Here is a 20,518-nt window from a genome sequence, read left to right as displayed (position 1 = left end):
TGGCCATTTGCCACATGGTTCGGTTCATCGAGAAATCTTCATCTACTAGTAAAGTAGTAAGTAGTAACGGCCCCATAATTCCACAGGTAGCCCAAATTATGCCCATTTGAGTTTGGGCTTTTTCTGCATGTTTTCTCGCTTGATGAGCCTTGGCCTTGATCCATGTAATAGTCTCCTAACTCTTGAATCAATTTCTCATCATTATGTCTAGAAAAGAGTAATGAAGTTATTTGTTTGTTTTTTTCGTGTGTGTGTGTGTGAGACAGGGGCTAAATCTTGGGACTCTTAATTCTTATTATCGTTAAGTTAAAACGATCGATTTGCGTGGATTAATCATATCTTCCGAGTTCACTATAACTTATAAGAACTTCTTAAACCTTTTTGTATCGTAACAAGTTCCTTCAACGATGAGCTCTTGTGTTAGATAGGGATTAACTGCCCGTTATATGGATAATGGATATTTGGTATATAAGCAAGACTTTCTCTTTATTCGTTATTTGTTTAGCTATTTTCTTGTCTATTTGCTGGAACGTGTACTAGGATGCGGGATTAAACGATTTAAAAGCCCGAATAATCAAATACATGTGTTGTTCGTGTTACATTTTGTGTTAACTATTATAGTTAACTATCTTGGAGCCTTCATTATACTTGACTAATTGACTTGTTAAGTTTATGAATCGTTGCATTTATTATTAGGGACGGAAATTGTTGACATGGCCCAAACCTGACCAAAAAGAAAGGTCTTGAGTCGACTAACACGACTCATTAAAAAAGAAAAAAATGGGCCAGGTTCAGGTTGACTTGAACAAAGTGGCTTGACTCAGTAACCTGTTTAAGTATTATGAAAATTAATTATATTTTTATTTCTCTATTCTCCGTTTCCTATTTCTCTTAAGATACACTTGCAATTTCCAATTTATTTTCAAGCTTCTTAATATTTTTCAAAAAAACTATTTATATTAGACTCTAAATTATATCAGTTTTGTTGGTGTGCGGGTTTGAAACCTTTTACACAAATAATAATATGGGTCGCGTTTGGATTGCACATTTCAATCTGTCAACCCGCCAACTCGCAACCGTTATCCTGTCAACCGACACGATCGACACCTCTGGCATTTACTACTAGTTATTTATGATATTCTTGTTAATAATATCAAAGGTACCCATGTTTTAAGTCATTTAGATATTGCATTGTTCCATTTCTTATTGTATTTTATTATAAAAAATTGTTTATGTATGTATATATATTATGCCCCATCACTCCATACTACACTTAATACACACAAGAGCAGACAAGATGTTGAGAGTTGGTGCCATGTTAAATACTCTTGAAGAACTGCAGATGATAATGGTTATTATCACACAACAATTGTTACCCGCGCTTAAGTGTAACGATCACTTCCTCGTCTTCATCATCGTCATCATCAACATCTTCCACAGATTCTTCGCTTTTTCTTGTTTTCTTTTGATCACTTATTATCTGTAGTGTTTAATGACACTCTACCTGAGAAAGATGTGATTATGCGGATATAATATAACTATATTATGTGCTATATTACTTGTTACTTGTACGTAGTGTTAACTAAGTGTTTATACAATTCTTACAGATCACTTGTTAAAGTTGGTCCTTATTAATATTATGTAAATGAATTTATGTAAGCATGAAGAGCGGTTCACTTCCGAGCAATGAAAACATTTTTTTCCTTTGTATTGTTTTTTGTTTTAGCCTGGCTATAGATGAGATTATACTGGTTATGGTTGTAATATTATTTTTCATAATGTTGGGATATATTCTACACTAAAAATCAAAGGCCCTTTAATGACGGATTTATTCGTCAGAAATCAGTCGACGAAGGGGGAACCCGTCACACATCCAAAATCGCACCATTAAGATTTCTGACGTGTCATCGATGGCACATCTGTCACGTATATAATAAACTCAGGGACACGTCTGAAAAGCCTTGAATGAAATCTTATCTGAAACCTAATCCTTGAAATCAGTCAGTGATTCGTCAGTAATCGCCAATGGGTTACCGAAGATCAATGTGAAAGATGATTGTTATTAATGCAACTAAGTCAATCATGTGATGGATGTAAAAAAGTTATTTTTTTAACTATTTGGTGATTACTAATGGAATCAATTTTTGTTTAGTAGTAATAGTTATTAGATGATTTGAAAGTAGAGAATACATGTGCACAAGTGATGTTTCAATTTGAAGCAAACAAAAACATGTTTGAAGGTGTCCAGGTGAAGGCAATAACATAAGCTGATAATGTATAAAAATGCGAAGTGACATGAATCTATGTAAACTGACACTTAATATGGTGACATGCTGACCCATCTTTGTCTTCTACCCTTCAACTCTAATATAGAGGATCTCGAACCGGTCCGGCCCAATGTAGAGGTGTATAATTAAACCAGATTTTGGGTCAAAACGGGTTGGTTTTAATCAGTTGAAACCGGATGAAAAAACGGTAATTTTTAGTTTTGAAATCATTAAAAAAATAGTGATTTGCGTTTGTAAGAGAGATCTTCGTCGCCGATTTTTGGAGTTTAGCCACCGTTAACGTTGTTGTGTAGATCTTCGTAAGCTAGTTCTTGCGTGGTAAGTGGGACCGACAAACCCATTGTTATTTCTTCCTCGTGTATTTCTTGTTCGATTTACATGACAATCATGCGGTTGAAAATTTTCTTGTGATGAGATTTGTCAAACGCGAGTTATTACTAGTTGAAAGGTTTTAACCGAAAAGTCGGCTCATTTGGATTCATTTAAATTATAAAAATGAGTTTGGATCAAAACAAGTTTTTGACCAAAATGAACTTGTGTTGAAATGAGTCGTTTCAGTGCAAAAGTACTAAAATAGGTTCACCAGCCTTTTTTCCAGCTAGTGGTGACGGGTGTAGATGGCGGTAACACATCGATGACGATACACAAGGAGGTGGTTCTTATGGTGGGCCCAAATTGACCTAACATATAATTTAGGCCCACTATAAGCACCACCTACTGCCACCTACACCTGTCACCACTAGCGAACCCGTTTCAGTACTTTTTCCATTGAAACGACTCATTTCAACACATGTTGGTCAAACTTGTTTTGATCCAAACATGGTTGACCCGGACCCATTTTGACATGTTATCCAACGCATTCGTTAGCCGCCTTAGGTTAGACACAATGTCAATCTCATGGCTAACAACTTCTCTTGGATTTAATGCAAAATGTCACATTCAATCAATTACAAGACACTATCTACTACTACTAAATCTCAACCTCTACAATATTCAAAATTCATAGGCCCTGACCCAGTTTTCCTGATTATATGCATGTTGACCAAGTCAAAGCCCATCATTTAAGCATTTTGCTGATGCATTATTGCATGCTCTTAAAACAAATATTACAATAACACTAATATTGCATTATAAATAAGCTCAAAACTCATTACCATTAGTCTATCATACTAAACATGAGTTTCATAATATTGTCACATATATTTACAATAATAATAATATTGGTTTCATTAGAATATTTTATTCACTCAGAAGCCCAACTTCAAATCGGGTTCTATTCGGGCTCATGCTCTGCGGCTGAGTATATCGTCAAAGAGGAAGTGAGTAAAGCCTACTTGCAAGACAAGGGCCTTGCTGCGGGCCTCGTGAGAATGCATTTTCACGATTGTTTTGTGAGGGTAAGTCTGGTTTGAGCACGTTGTGTAACAAGTTAAAACGGCCTGATACAAATTATTTTATTGTTGACAGGGTTGTGATGGATCGGTGTTGATAGATTCGACTCCTTCAAACCAAGCGGAGAAGGATTCACCCGCAAATAACCCGAGCCTACGTGGGTTTAATGTTATTGATAATGCAAAAGCTAGACTTGAAGCATTATGTCCCGGGATTGTTTCGTGTGCTGATATAATTGCATTCGCGGCTAGAGATAGCTTCCAAATAGTAAGGAAAATGAAAACTTCATGGCCCGAAAGCCCGGCCCTGAAAACTTTAGACCTAGGCCGGTAGGCCCGGTTCCACAATTTGATCCAATAACAAAACCAATACGGCACTTTTGGTCTCAACCGAGCCAAAATAACGTGCATGAAACTGAAATAACCGAGCGATCACTGAAACATGATTTATTAACTGAATAAAAAATGTAACACAATTCAAAAGTTTTTTTTTTATAAAAAAATTTAGCGCGATTACGGTTTTGCTATCAACAAAATAACTGAAAAAACCAAATTGAACCGAAAAACCAATTAAGTGATTTTAAAAACTAATTAGTTAATAGCTCAAATTCACTATTTTGGGCCATTTTCCAGCCCACAACTTTCAAGCCCAATTGGTAAAACCGAGAAAACCGAACCCATAATAAAACCAAAATCCAAAGCTTAACAACGGGTTTACTGGGATTTTGGTTTTGAGTTCGGTCGATCCCAAAACCGACTCATGCACACCCCTAATCATACTTATAAATGTTATTGCAGACTGGCGGGCTCGGGTATGATGTCCCTTCTGGGAGAAGAGACGGTAGAGTATCACAAGTATCCGACACGCAAGCATTGCCACCCGCAACATCTAACCTAGCCCAACTCACTCAATCATTTTCAACCCACGGGTTGTCCCAAGAAGAAATGGTTACTCTATCCGGTAAGACATCAACCTTAACCTCAGCCCGTTTCGACACACTCCCTAATGGCTAATATCACATATTTATTACAGGCGCGCATACTATCGGCCGATCACATTGTACATCCTTTACAAGCAGGCTATACAACTTTAACTCTACAGTAAACACCGACCCGAGTTTGAACCCGTTATACGCTAGCAAGTTAAAACAAGAATGTCCGAAAAACAGTAATGCGAATTTGGTGGTACCCATGAACCCGAGTTCACCAACCGTAAGTGACACGGCTTATTATGTTGATGTGTTGAATAATAGAGGATTATTCACATCCGACCATTCGCTACTCACGAGCACGTCGACTGCAAACCAAGTGCACGAACATGCTATGAACCCGTTGGGATGGAAGAGTAAGTTTGCGGATGCAATGGTGAAGATGGGAAAGATCGGTGTTATTACGGGTGAACAAGGCGAGATTCGGTTAAACTGTCGAGTGATAAATAAATAAAAGAAAGACCAAGAGGCCGATTGTGTGAATTATGATAATAAACTATAATTTTCCTTTTAAGTGCAAAATAAATTTGCAGAATAATCAAGAAAATGTTGGATTATGTGCATAAAAACCAGTGCTGTAAACGAACGAAACTAAATGAAACCTTGTTCGTGCTCACTCGTTATAAATTTACCAGACAATAAACAGTTCACGAACACATACCGAATGATGTTTTTTGTTGGCGTTCTTTCGATAAAAAAATGAAGTTCATGTTCATTTGTGTTCGTTAATTTCTTAAACAAATACACGATAACACAGAGACAAAACACAACCCACATTAATGAATAATGAACACAAATAAACTTAAAAAAAACTTGAAAATAAAAAACAATTTTAACCCAAAACATAACACATAACCAGCCAAAGCATAAATCAAGTTAAAAACTTGTAACTATTTAAACAAACATAAACAAACGAACGTTCACGAACACTACTCAATGAAACGGAATATTTTGTGCATTTGATTAATCAAACAGACTTCCTTGTTCATGTTCGTTCATTTATTAAACCAACAAACAGAAACAATAACAAAAACAAAAACGTTCAGTTCGTTTTCAGCCTTATAAAAATTCAAGATTCTTGAACAGTATTTAAATATTATAACCAAAACGTCTAAAATCCTATCGGGTCAAAAGTTAAGAAACATAAAAACTAAAAAAGTAATAGACTTTATCATCTAATCCTTAGATTAATCAAGTCTTTCATAGTAGGTGCAAAAACAAAACTTGCTTACATTAAAAAAGCAAAACACATAACAATAACAATTCAGATCAAATAGCTAGAAGTTTTAATAATATAATCTTCCAATTAAAATACTGAATAACAATAATAACCAAACTCATTCAAAAACCACAAATCAAAACATTCTCTACCTAATTGGTGAGCTCCATGATCGCGCTAACAATGTCACCGCTGTGAGCCTTGAGAGCCTTGACCGCCTTGGGCCTAGTCACACCGGCTTGAGTCATCACAAGATCAATGTCACGTGGCTCCACTCCCGCCTCGTCAACCTCCTCTTCTTCCTCATCAGCCTGGGCTGCGGCTGCTGCAGCTGAAATCTCGGGCTTGTTCATAACCGAACCCATGTCGGGCATTCTGAACTGTTGAGCAGCTTGAGTCTGCAGCTGTGAGCTCAGGTCCTCGATCTTTGCTTCACCGAATATGACGTAGGTTTCTGAGTTTGGGCTTTTGAATACGTCAGGCTTCGAGATGAAAAACATGATCTGCGTTGTTTCAAACCAAAAATTTATTATTATTATTATTATTATTATTATTAAAATAAAATTCAAAGAATAAACTTGATCTGCGTTGTTTCAAACCAAAAATTTACTATTATTATTATTAATATAAAAATCAAAGAATAAACATGATCTGCATTGTTTCAAACCAAAAATTGATAATTATAAATTATTATTAATAAAATAAAATTTAAAGAATATTACATTCTTGGCTCTTTTGATGGTGACCCTGCTAACACCAAGAATTGGTTTCATTCCGAGTTTCAACATCGCCTTTCGGCTCTTCTTCTCACTCCTGCTTTGCTTGGAACTCTCGCTTCCACCTGGATATTATTTCAATTAGTAATAAAGAAAACAAAAATGAAATAAAATATCAAAACTTTAAACAAGAAGATTCAAGACATAAAAAATGAATCCAATGGTATTTGAATGTGGGATTTAAAATTGAGTATCAAATAAAGAACATCAAAACACGATAAAAAGATTACAACTTTTATCAATTAACTGAAGATTCAAAACACTTGAAATAAATAAAATAATGTTTGGATGTTGGATTCAGAATTGGTTATAAAATAAAGAACATCAAAAAAGGGATAAAATATTACAACTAACATCAATTACTTGAAAATTCAATACTACAGACATAAATCAAAGGTGCTATTGAAAACTGGATGAGAGTTTAAAACTAGCTATAAAATCTTTAATATCCAAAAATAACATTAGAAACTATTTGAAAATATTAATAAGTTACAAATCAAAATCCAAAAACTTTCATGCAAACAACAAAAGGAAATACAAAAAACTAGAGGTGCAAACGAGCCAAGAGGCTCACAAGCTACTCGAGATCAGCTTGCGAAAATGCTTGATCAAGCAGAGATTAAACAAGCCTGAGCTAAACAAGTATGTCATTAAAATAATTTTTAAAATATATATTTAGCTTCAACTGTTAACAATTAATATATATAATGATAAAATAAATAAAAAATAAATAGTATGTTATAAACAAAATTAAAATTAAAAAATTAACATAACAATAATTATAAGCATATAAAAATGAATTTATGCATAGTAAACAAGCCGACCTTGAGCTTTATATAAAGTTCAAAAAGATTCAAGCTCGAGCCAAGTAAAGCTTGGGCTCGGCTCGGCTCGTTTACACCCCTCTACAAAACCCTAAAACAAGGTTAACTAAACAAACTACCTTAAGAACCAACATATTGCAAATTTAATCAATTAATTAAAAATTCCAAAAAACTAAAATGAATCCAATGGTATTTAGATGCAACTTTAATTAATCATAAAAATCTAAACATCCAAAATAACATATAATTGAGTTTGGACATAACTCCTTTCCAAATCTCAAATCCAAACACACCACAAACGTGAATTTAATAAAACCCTAACTAATAATAATAATAATAATAATAATAATAATAATAATAATAATAATAATAATAATAATAATAAAAACTACTACCTTGAGCACCATCTTCCTTATCATCCTCATCATCATCAGAATCATCATCTTCATTGTGGTCATCTTCTTCCTTAACATCCTCAACCACTCCTTCAGCCACTTGAACCTCTTCCTGCAACCAAAACAATCATAAAAATTAAATCTTTATTCATAAAAATTGAATCTTGAATCTTGAAATTACCAGGGTTTGCTTCTCTGATTCAATTTCTTCAACAACTGGTCCTGGCATCTTTAATTGATGGTGTTGGAGTGTAGAGGATGAGTGTGGATAATAATAATCTTGGATAGAAACGAAATGGTGTGAGGTGATAATGTGATATAGAGATGCGGGTTTTGCTCTTTAGGGTTTTGTGGCTATTGGGCTTTTGAGTATTGGGCTTGAGTGTGGGCCTGGCCCAAATTGTCATCAGATGGTTTAAGAGATTGGTTGGTTGTTAAGTGTTTATAGTTTGTTAAAAGTTCACTACACAAAGTGACAAAAGCATTCCTAAGAGGCTTAGTGTGTGGCATTGTAAATGAACGGAACGATCGGGGAATTGTTAGTAAACTGTTCGGCGGGAAGTTCATTAGTTTCGTAGGAGAACATGAACAAGAATTTGTTCGATTGACTAAATGAGCGAATATGAAAAGATGCCTTGTTCATTAATGTTCGATTATGTGTTTGTTTATGGGTTTTAATGTTTGTTAAAATGTTTTTTTATGACTTTTATATTTATAATTGTGTTGATCACTTTTAAAAATGTGTTGGTCAATAAAGGGCCCATCTATAAGTGTTTGTGTTTTTTTTATTATATGGCAGGTATTTTCATAGCTAAATATTATTTACATGACTTAAAAGTCTTAAATTTGAGTAGAAAAAATGTGATATGAGAGATGCGGGGCTTACTCTTTAAAAATGGCGTACGTAACATTTGGGTAACCACACTGATTGATCTCACGGTCACGAACAACATGAGAGAGGTAAATCACGTGCCATAGAGTAAATCAGCTTTACTCTTTACTTCTTTAGGTTCATTGCTTGGTGGGTTTTTGGTCCTTAATGTAGGCCTGATCCAAATGATCATCAAATGGTTAATAAGAGATTTGTTGGATACTAGTTAAAACTTCAGAATTAAACCATAAAATTGTTGGATGGATGAGGCTATGATATGTTTATTAATCGAGTTAGACAAGTCAATCAAACACGGTCCATACATAAAACGGCTTTAGCTACATAACCTTTAAACTTTATTATTTTCGTCACGTGTTCGTATCATGCTTCAAGTCACATTAGACATAAAAAATTGTGAGTTATGAAGACCAAAAGAAACAAAAGAGAAGCAGATTCCATCACATTTAAGGGGGTGTTTGGGATTCTTTATTTTCGCCTCCTTATGTTAAAAAGGTGTTTGGGTTTGCTTAATACGTGAGAGGAAAAGTTCCAATACTTGTGACCCGCTAAACAAGAGACTATTTATACACTTTTGAAGACAAAAGAAGCTCATTTTCTTATCTTTAATAATCTTACTTAACCATCATTCATTTAGTTGATCACAAAGATAAAAAAACACTGCCCACAAGTAAACCTTGCATAAACCTTTTAATCACTTTTTCACTATCCAAAACCGGGCCACCGAGATTTGGCCGGGTAACTAAGAGCATATAAACACAAAACAAGAACATAAGTATGATAAAAAAAGCCAGTGTCATTTGTTCTTCAATTTGTTCTACCCTTTCGCAACGACTTCCTAGCAGCCTTCCAACCTTCATTGTCTATAGCATGACAATGGCCAGCATACCCGGACCATGACTTGCAAGGTGCAGCAACATCACACACAAAACAGTAGCACTGCAATCAAACAATCAGTAACATTAGTCAAGCGGTAGGGTACCGACTAGCAACTAAGCGGTGGGGTACTAACTAACTATACACGAAAGTTTTCAAAATTTATTTGTAATTTTACAAACTTCTTAATCAGATTGGATTAATAATACTTAGATTTTGATCCATTTTTGGCTTGTTTTGATCAAAATCTGACTGATTTCAGCCAACTTTGACAAAAGTCGACTGGTTAAATTTCAGTCAGAATCGGTCATACTTCGGTTAAAATCGAACAAAATATGGTACAAATCCTTTTAAGTATTTGAAAAACTAAACTTATTAATCCAGTATAATTAATAAGTTTGAAAAACTATATATAGTGTTAGGATCAAATACAAATAGCTCTTAACTTAACATGAGAAACGCACAAATAACTAGAGTAATTATATTAACATTAGAGTATTTACTAGTTTACTATACTTTATAAACTCTAGCGTTAGCATAATTACTTTAGTTATTAGTATCCTTCTCATGTTTGATATATTTATAACGAAACCCACCCTATATACAAATAATTTTGAAAAAACACATATCATATTCCCCACCGCTCGACTAGCGAGTTCCACAACACCGCCTAAACCCGACACATTTCAATCAAAACTAAAAAAATACCAAATTACCAATTTACAGTAACTCTCATGTGACGTCTTCTCAAACGGATTCTTCACGCACAAATGCCTCGAATGAGGGTAATCTCTACACGCCACCTGTGCCCACACAAACCCCACATTTCAAACCCTAAACCCGCTAGCAAAAGTTTGTAATATAAATAATAACTCAACTTATAAATCAAAAACAAAAAAAAAACTAAAATGTTTCCTCCGTTGTCCTCATCTAAAAAAAAATACCCGAAACCCGTTTCAACCAACCCGAAACAGGTTGAACCAAAACAACCGTTTTTTAATTAACCCATTCTGACGCTAACCCAATTCGACCTATGACCCGTTTCAACCGACACGAACCGAAACCCGTTCCGACCCGAACCCATTGACCCTGACCCTTTTCCCACCCGAACCAAAAAAACCCTTTTTTATTTAACCCATTCCGACACTAACCCATTTCCACCCACGACCCGTTTCAACCGGCCCGAAACCCATTCCAACCCGAACCCATTGACCCTGACCCGTTCCAACCCGAACCACAACAACCCTTTTTTAATTAACCCATTCCGACGCTAACCCATTTCGACCCATGACCCTTTCAACCGACCCGAAATCCAATCCAACCCAAACCCATTGACCCTAACCCGTTCCAGCCCGAACCAAAACAACCCTTTTTTAATTAACCCATGACCCGTTTCAACCGACCCGACCTGACCCGTTTGCCACCCTTAAAACTTTACATATAAATCTCACCTGACCCTTTTCAGCCACCATACAAATATCCGGCGAAGAATCTTGCAAACCCAGATCACATTTCAACGTATCTTCTTCTTCTGGGTTGAAATCAAGAATGAAACAGTCTTCTTTGTCGTCAAACTCTTTAATGGCGGACTTACGTTTTAAACAGAATATGGGTCGTACCGGCGAATCGTCATCAATATCAGTATCAGATAAGCATTGAATTGGTGGGGTTTTGCGTTTGCGTTTGGGTGTTGAGAGTACTTGAATTGAATCTGCCATTGATTGATTAATTGATTGAAACCCTAAGCAAAAGATTTGTGAATAGAGTGAGTAATAATAATAATAACGGCTTCAAATTTGAAAACCAGATGAAACGTTTTAAATAATATTATTATAATGATAATAAATTGGGCCTAGTGAAATTGGGCTTTGTTGAAATAATGGAATAATATCATTTTGGAAAATATTGGTTTCTCATTTTAAGCATGTTTAATTTTGAAATAAGGTTTTTGTTTCACCGTATGTTTCGTTTGAGAGTTCGGCTCTTATGCCGACAGAATATTGTTAGGGGTAGTCAACGGTATGGTTTTCCGGAGAAACGCCGAAGCCAGACGCTGAAGTTAGCGTGAGTACGGTTAAGACAGCATAGTTTGATACGAGTGGGACAAACATACTCTCCAGTTTGGGGAGTGTAGTAGTCTAACACAATGTTTTAAAAACCGGCGCGTAATGGCCGGTTGAACCGGATTTTCGTAAGGTAACCGGTATTTAGAGCCCGATATTATTGGGCAGTTTGCTAGAACATCGTACCGTCGGATTTTTTAAAAATACCGATTTAAACCGGCAAACTGGTTTTAAATCTAGGAGATTTTTGATAATTTTTGTGACCCATATTTTTAAAAAGTTACTTTCAACATAGAGGGATAATATTGAAACGAGTAAACATGGTAAACAACGATTCGTTAATCAACCAACTTTTTATCATGCAAGTCAAATGTTGGTTCATTTACATCTTTTGTAATTGACTAATTTCATATAAAAAATACAAACTTTCTATCTGGCTCGACCATTGTTCATGTGTGATATTTGGTACAAGTGTGATGTTTATTAATGTAATTATGGGTTATTTTTTGAGTTGAAATTGTATTTATATGGAATTACAAGGTAAATTATTCAACCCGGTTGAACCTCCCAGTATATTCCGGTTCAACCGGTTGTACCATTTTTAAATTAAATCCGGTACGAGTAAAATACTGGTTTTTAAAACATTGGTCTAACAGACAAGAAATTCATCGTTCCGAAGGTGAAAAAAAATATGAAACGTTTAAATAATATTAAGACTAATAATGCTTTGTGAATTGAGCATTTCATTTTAGAAAAAAGATTTTTATGTTTGTTTATTATAGTATGTTTATATTAGTTTGGAAAAATTTAGTTTCTCATTTTAAGCATGTTTAATTTTGAAAATATTGAAAAGATTTGGTTAAGTGGTAATACTAACAACTTATGGAATGATAAACTTTGGATACGTAAGTAGTTGGTTCTTAAAACTCCATATAAGGATATGTGATATGGGCATCGCCTCGCCATCACAGGGTTGTGTTTGGAAAGGAGATATCGTCGCACACTGGTGTGGATGCAGTGGTGAGGCAACGACGTCCACATGCTTGTCAAGCATGGTTGTCGAAGTGCTAGAAAGGAACAAATCTCTTGAATCGTAAACTTTTCCATCTTATCATGGATCACGTATAACTCGAAATTCTAAAGGTTGTCATCATTCAACATTTGGGTCAGAGATTATAAGGTAAAAAATAGCTATTTATATTCGAAAACCGGATCTCAAACACCAAATTTAACGATAATATTCACGAACTTGTACTATTGAACGGTCATTTGTGGGTTGTCAAAATGTGTCTTGGTTTGTTGTACATTTGGCAAACGTTCATATGAGTTTTTTCTCCTTATGATTATTGGGCTTGTAGTTCACATTTGAGGTACTTACACTATACCATAATGTAACTAATCCACTATTTCTAGGTGAGTGGATAAAGACAAAGTTTTTTACATTGGGTTTAAACTTTAAACTAACCAGGATACAACATTCTACCTAGAGGTGCAAAAAAAAAACCTCGAAACTGGAACCGAATCCGAAATAAAACTTGGAACCGGGTTTTTAATACCCGAACCCGTACATGACCCTACCCGTATATGGTATGCATTTCGGTACTAAAACCCGAACTGGATTCGATTTGTACCCGGTAATACCCGAAAACCCGAACCAGTTCCATACCTGGAACTAGGTTTTTCCAATACCCGAAAAATACCCTAAATAGTGCAACCTTTTAAAAAATCCAATCTATGCCCGAAAAAATCCCGGTAAAAAAGCCCAAAAAACCTGAAGATATGATTTTTTTTCAATACCCGAAAAGAGGGCATTCAAATACCAGGTTTTATAATACCTGGTTCTATACCCGGTCCGAACCCGATGATCATGGTATGTTTTTAGAGACAATACTCAGACCCGAACCCGGCCCGGTTATTACCAATACCTGATTTTTCAATAGCCAGTCGTACCCGAACCCGGATATTTGAAAAACCCGATTCGTGCGCCTCTAATTCTACCTTCTTATTATTTCACTGTGTTGGGCCGCTAGTGTGACCCGAATCATAATCGGCCCACTATTGTGAAGGTTGTCCACAAAACCGCATGTCATTTTCGTACTAGGATTTTTTTTATATTTTGTACATTTACGAAACACTATAGCAACACATGCAACTTGGAATGTCATGTCACCCTCTTTCACTGTAAAGCCTTTTACGCCACTCATTCTTACCATTTTTACATGCATTCAGAATTTTCCTTTATTCACTACTTTTTTCGCTGTCTATACTTTCATTTGTCACACGTCTTTCAATCTTCGGCTATGTGTAGTGAAGAGGCTACAAAATAGGCGTTTTACGTCTTCTGGTGCCCAATAAGCAAATTGTAGGTTTTGTTTTTAGGTTATAATGGTGTTGTAGCCCCTATATATATGCGTTTGTGTGTATATATATATATATAAGACACATAATAATAATAATAATAATAATAAAAGAAAAGGAAGAATGAGCAACATCTGCTTCCACCCCCCCCCCCCTCACCACAAATCGCCCATTTGTAGCCCGGGGCCGATGTAGCCCATTTTCGCCCCAAAACCTCCATTTTGTAGCCCCACTACACTTGCCCTAACTGTCTTTCAATTTCTCACATTTGAAACGCGATTTGGGTCTTAACACCTCTAAAATATCGGACAAAGTACTTGATATTTAAAACTGTGGGATGTCTTTCTTTGTATAGTAATAATAATTTTCATTTAGCATCTAGTGCTTGTACAAATTTGACTAGCATCCAAATAAGTGGAGTTAAGAGACTATTCTTCTCTTTTGTTCAAACTTACATAATGTTCTTCTTTACAATGCTGGTTTAGGCTAATGAAAGATAATTTAGGATGTAACTGTGTGTTATGTGTGTAAAACGCGTGAACCAAGAGGAAGAAGATTTCTAGCAGAAATCAAAAGCTCGAAACTAACACCTAGGCTTAGTTAAAGGTGTGCATTTTCGGCTTTTTCTCACACCAGTTCGGGTTGGAACCGGTTTTAGTTTGGGTCAACAAAAGTCAAAACTGATTTAATGTGGAATCCTTTTGAGAAAATCAAACAATAGTTGCAAAGTTAGGATTGAATAATGTTATGTAACTAAATCAACTATTTAATTACACGTGTTCTTGTTGATTTTTGACCAAGGTTGAAACATTATGAGAATTTTATGTGAAATTGTGTTATAGCCATCACTATGTGAGAGGATATTTTATAATTAACATTGAAATCTATGGGGGTGTTAATTTATATTTCAATTATAAAGAATGATCTTAATTGATTTGTGATTTTGAATTGCGAATAAATATTGTTCTTTAGCCAAACCATTTATGCAAGACAAACTTTCGAAAAATCAAATTCCGTCACAAGATAGATTATTCTTTTGGTGTAATTTAGAAGTATAAAGTAGATAGGTTTGTGAGTCTTTGTTTAAAAAATATATAAATAAATAAAGCATGATTCAAGACAAGACAAAACACTACAAAACTGTACAAAGTCCTTATGAGCGATAGAACAATGACAAGAAATTAATCAATTTAAAGCATACGTGATATCAATATACTCATAGCATGAGGTTGGAAGCAGCTCGTCTATTTGAACAACAAAACACGAGATATTTGAACAACTTGTTCGTCTCTTTTCATTATTTATATAAAGAATAAAATCGCACAAAAAAACAATGACCGTGCATCTTTGTTACTACCATTAACACGTTTCCTACTCCAACTCAAATTCTTAATAATACACATGCACATAATTAATAAATTATCTCTCTTTAACTATAGTAGTTATATCCTAACAAGTAACAACAAATTAACCATTCAATTTAAACTCTTAAGATTTATCTTTGAACTCTTTATTTCATTTCACCTACTGAACTTCTCGGTTGTTTATACTTAACCCTCACTTATATGTGAAATCAATGATATATTCTTTACATGATTACTCAATTTGTGTGAATAAGTGGGAATGCAAGTAAAGAGTGATATAAAGCCATCGAAGACATAGTTGTATGTGGAGGCCCGTTCTTTGGTGATCTTCAGTGGCGACTTGCATCTTTACCGATGCGCTTAGGGGGTTTAGGCCTTCTTTCGGCTCATGATGTTGGGGTTTACGCTTTTGTAGCGTCGAAGGCTCAGTCTTGGAAGCTACAGAATCACATCTTAAGGAATAGTGGAGTTGTCGACCTGGACCCAGACTACGTGCAGACCCTGGAACGCCTAAATGGCTCTCCCAGACTTTGACATTGGCGGTTTCTCTAATATGGACACCGCCCCACCAAAGCCTCAAAAAACTTTGGCGAATGCCCTTTTTGGAAAAATCGCTCAGAGCCTGGGAGAAGTTTTTGGATTGTCCCCCCGACAGAAGGCGGTTATTGAATGCTTACAAGGTCCTCATGCCCAAGATTTTCTGACCGTCATCCCGATTGATGGCTTGGGTCAAAGCATGTCTGCGGTCGAGTATAGGGCAATTCTTAAGTACCGTTTGATGGTCCCAATGTACCCAGAAGACGAAACATGTCCGATCTGCCGTAAGGCTTGCCTGGATAAATTCGGAGAGCATGCGGTTCAATGCAAGGAGATGCCTGGGTTCAAATACCGACATGATCGGGTGCGGGACGTTCTTTGGGACATCTTAAGGCGAGCTGGGATATCAGCTAAAAAGGAAGCCCCTGTAAACTTCCTTACAGACCCCACGGAAGGGAGATCCACTCTACGACCGGCAGATTTGCTCGTCTTTGGTTGGGCCGGGGGAAAACACGCTTGTGTTGACCTCACAGGAGTATCTTCCTTAGCTGGTTTGAGGGATAATGGGTTTGTAGCTGGGCAAGCAATGAAAAGGGCTGAAACGAAGAAGGTGGAGAAACATGCTAAAGCCTGCGAAGAGAACCAACATGTTTTTGTCCCTCTGGCTTTTGATACATTTGGCTCCTTGGCACCGGAAGCTATCCGTTTTCTAACCAGGGTCCAACAGGTTGTGCATAGCAATGTGTCGACTCCAAATGGGCAGGGGTATGTCTTTAGCAGGTTAGGGTTTGCAATTTAGAAAGGGGTGGCGGCGCAGCTTGTTGCCCGCCTACCTGCTATGTTGATGTAATATCTATGTTTCTACATATTGGAATGGAATCTTTATAAAAAAAAAAAAAAAAAAAAAAACCTATACAATAAAAAAAAGTGATATAAAAGTAAAGTTCAAGTTCAATGGTGTGAAGTAACTATTTGTCATCTCAAACCAATAGAAAGAACACACAATAGTTTCAATCATTTATTACATAGGTGACTACTTCTATAACAACGTAAGAAACACTCTTAGTTACGGATTAGTTTCTTGCTAGTTTATGCTGTTAGATTGTGCGTAGTGGAGGGAGGTGGAAGCGCCCCCTCCCTTTTCTCTATTGGCCCACTTGCAAATAGTCCCACCATCAAAAGTTTTGAGACGTTTTGTACAAAGCGATGAAAGATGATTTGAAGCTCAAAGTGTTACATAACGCCCCGGAGGTGGTGTTTCCTCCATGATGTCCACTAGGCCACTACACATGGTCCTAATAATATACTGCTAAAAAAACATATGTTTCAAAATCCAAACTAAACCATATGTTATTCAAAAAAGGTATGAAGTATTCTAGAAAAGTATTTATGCCTTCAAAATTTGAATACATATGGTATACACAAATCAATGCATTCGATTCAAACACTATACATAAGCAAACAAAGAAAAACAGAACGTCGGTATTGACTAATTCAAACAATTAGAGAAATATAAACTGGTGGCTACCGCTATCAATGGTCCGGCAAACTTTAAAGACTTTGTACAACACAATGTGTAGTGATTTACTAAAAAGTAAAAAAAAAAACGTTATGCCACACCACTACCATGTAGACACGGTGGTTCTCGCTAACTTTTCACTAAAGACATGTAGTACTTTAACTGCACACACAATTATTATTTACTATTTTGAAAAAAAAGAAAAATAAATTTTAATAATCTCACTTCTCTCAACTAGCCGATATTAATCCCATTTAAAAAATTCTTGCCACCTGTCCAAACGTTCGCCCTATTTTTTCTCATTGGACCCCTATTTAAAAAACGTTAAAAAAAATTAACGTAGTTTGAATTCCGAATTTTTGTTGTAGGTATTTTGATCGAAAGGAAGATATGTGTTGATTGATGTAAAACGTATCTCAAAACGGAGCTATAAACGAAGAACGGTGATTCAATTTGGGTGTTTAAACTTTCAATTAATAAAAATCAGTATGTCTGGAACACCTTTTCGAGATAAGTTTTACATCAATCAACTCGTATCTTCCTTTCGACAATAGCCCTAATACATCAATTTGAATACGAGGACCAACAAGAAACAATATGGCGAAAAGTGGAACTTGTGGCAAGAATTTTTTGTGGTGAGATTATTATCGACCAACTGCAAAAAAATGTGATTATTAAAACCCAGTTTGCCTTAATAAAAATGTGAATGGGTGAAATTGATTGGTAAAAGGTAATCATATTTCCAGTTTAAATCTCGATCGTATTATTAATTGTTATGATTAACTTGATTAAAAAATATTTATTTATAACCTTCTAATCCTTAACCCATACAATTCCTTATTAAATTCGAACTAGGAGAAAATCTAACAAAAAAAACCTCTAGGTTTGTATATACGACGTTAACCCCTCGTACTTATACAAGATTTACACTAACAATTGGTTGTAAAAAGCTTTAGCCCCTCCGCGCGTTAACCTGTTACCGGCAAAGGGGCTTCTTCCATTTTGACACACATGTTTAACAATGGTAAAATGGTTTGGCGGGTGAATTGTTGGTGAGGTGGTAGGGGCGTCACCCCACTACATTGTTTACTCTAAATTAATTAATTATCCTTGACATATTTTATATCTAAATTGTGTCCCACATAAGTTATTGATCATAATTGATGTCAACGAGCTTGAAAATTGTGGATTAACTTGCCAATTCATGGTCTTAGGTTTAAAGAGGCTGCGGATTAGGACCGGCTGCTTATTAATCTATAAGTGGGTCAAAGAAATTGAAATAACGACAATATAAGTGGACATATGCAACAAAGTAATGGTTGCAAATTGATGTTTTGGTATCCCACTAGCACATTGACACATGACTAGGATGGTAGTGATCTGGTTGTTTTGGTCATCTAGGTGATGTATATATGTTTCCTAATACTTATCATAGGTACGCGTTATCGGATATATCTGTTTATAGTCTTATGTGGCTAAATGTAACCCAATGGATGTTAAAAACCAACTTTAGATATCAAATGCTAAATATAATTGTGATTTTTTTAGATATTATCACATAATATCATACTTATCCTAAACGCTCAAAATATTTAAAACAAATGTTATACCCAAATACGCTTCTCAAACGTTACATGCTTTTATGATAATCAAGTTGTTTGGAGAATCAACACTTGTTTATCCCCTTTGCTTTTGACACTTTTGGTTTCTTAGCTTCGGATGTCGTGGGCCTTTTAAACAGAGTTCAGAAAGTCGTGCATTGTAACTTATCGAGCCATAAAAACCGAAACGTTGTTTTTAGTAGGATTGAGTTTGCTATCCAAAGGGGGTTGCGGCTCAGCTTGTTACCCGCTTACCTGCCACTGCATTGTAAATCGTTTGGATGTTTTTAAATGAATATTAAAAATTTAATATCCTTAAAAACAATTAATGATGATTAATTTTCAAGGTACACCCATTTTTAGTGGATGATATGGGTTTGCATTAAAACATGATATTTATTTATTACTAGTTTGACCCTCCTGTGTTACGGGAGTTTATTCAAGTTTTGTTTTAATTGTTTTGCTATTTTCTAATGAATTATTTTATTTTTTAACATAGTTTTGTTTTAATATAATACATATATATTTGTTTGTTATTATATTTTTTAGCGTTTGAGTTTTTTCAATTGAGATGTGTAGGTTTTTTAAATTTTTAACGAACAAACATAAACGAACACGAGTTGATTTTTTTAAATGAACAAACATGAACACAAATATTTGTATAATGAAAAAGAGGACGTTTATGTAGTTGACAATGGTGGGTAGTATTGAAAGTTAACCGACGATGAAGATGACAGACCAGCAACAGAGAACATGTAAAGGAGATAAATTAAATTATGGTTTAATGATGAAAATGTTTACCAATAAATGAGAACTTATAACCCATTTGAGGGCTATTAGGGTATGGTAAGACCCATAACCCGTGAAAATTATTCTTTGATGATTAAGGGCTTATTTCACAAATAAATGAGATGTTATAACCCGTTTAGGAGTTATCCGGTTTGGTGAGACCCATGACCCACAAAAATTATTATTTGATTATGAAAGAGTTTCATAAATAAATGAGATGTTATAACCCATTTAAAGACTATTCGGGTTTGGTGTGACCCAAACCCGCGAATTCGGGTCTAATGCATGAGAAGCCTCCATTTAGAAATCAAGCAATTTGGTGGCTCTAGAGAATGGGGGAACAACCTGAGAGCGACACATAGGATTTTATGGTAGACAATTATACAGGTAGTTAGATTATACGAAATAAATAGTCCACTAAAATTCATAAGTCAGCTCGACTTCTAACTCTACAAATTTTACAAGGTGCACATTTTGGTTTATAACCCTAAACCAGTTTGGGTGGAACTGAACCGTTTCTTGGTAAACAAAGTAAAAAATCGGTTTGGGATAGAAACCGGCTAACCGGTTTGAAGGGGCATGAAACAGGAACCTATGGGATCGGTTAGGTTTGGTTCAGGACCGGTTCGTATAGAAATCG

General features: G+C 35.4%; 3 protein-coding genes across 3 annotated transcripts; 1 reads left to right on the top strand and 2 right to left on the bottom strand.

The window, feature by feature from the left end:
• Positions 1–3,463: 3,463 nt before the first annotated feature.
• Positions 3,464–5,122, top strand: LOC143598942 (peroxidase 5-like). Its single transcript, XM_077077025.1, has 4 exons — positions 3,464–3,685; positions 3,756–3,947; positions 4,478–4,640; positions 4,713–5,122. Exons 1-4 carry the CDS (start codon positions 3,464–3,466, stop codon positions 5,120–5,122), a joined length of 987 nt encoding a protein of 328 aa, XP_076933140.1.
• A 756-nt stretch (positions 5,123–5,878) lies between these two features.
• Positions 5,879–8,155, bottom strand: LOC143598941 (nascent polypeptide-associated complex subunit alpha-like protein 2). Its single transcript, XM_077077024.1, has 4 exons — positions 8,064–8,155; positions 7,883–7,994; positions 6,610–6,728; positions 5,879–6,390 (listed from the first exon to the last, which is right to left on the bottom strand). Exons 1-4 carry the CDS (start codon positions 8,109–8,111, stop codon positions 6,040–6,042), a joined length of 630 nt encoding a protein of 209 aa, XP_076933139.1. The 5' UTR covers positions 8,112–8,155; the 3' UTR covers positions 5,879–6,039.
• Positions 8,156–9,436: 1,281 nt separating this feature from the next.
• Positions 9,437–11,469, bottom strand: LOC143598940 (RPM1 interacting protein 13-like). Its single transcript, XM_077077023.1, has 3 exons — positions 11,099–11,469; positions 10,364–10,450; positions 9,437–9,710 (listed from the first exon to the last, which is right to left on the bottom strand). The coding sequence occupies exons 1-3, from the start codon at positions 11,363–11,365 to the stop codon at positions 9,579–9,581; spliced, it is 486 nt and encodes a 161-aa protein (XP_076933138.1). The 5' UTR covers positions 11,366–11,469; the 3' UTR covers positions 9,437–9,578.
• Between the last annotated feature and the right edge of the window lie 9,049 nt (positions 11,470–20,518).

Source organism: Bidens hawaiensis, unplaced genomic scaffold (assembly GCF_021521415.1).
Source record: "Bidens hawaiensis isolate Kalapana, Puna unplaced genomic scaffold, B.hawaiensis_p1.1 tig00051294_1, whole genome shotgun sequence".
NCBI lineage: Eukaryota > Viridiplantae > Streptophyta > Magnoliopsida > Asterales > Asteraceae > Bidens > Bidens hawaiensis.
The sequence above is the reverse complement of the archived record's forward strand: the minus strand, read 5'-3'. Positions and strand labels throughout refer to the sequence as shown.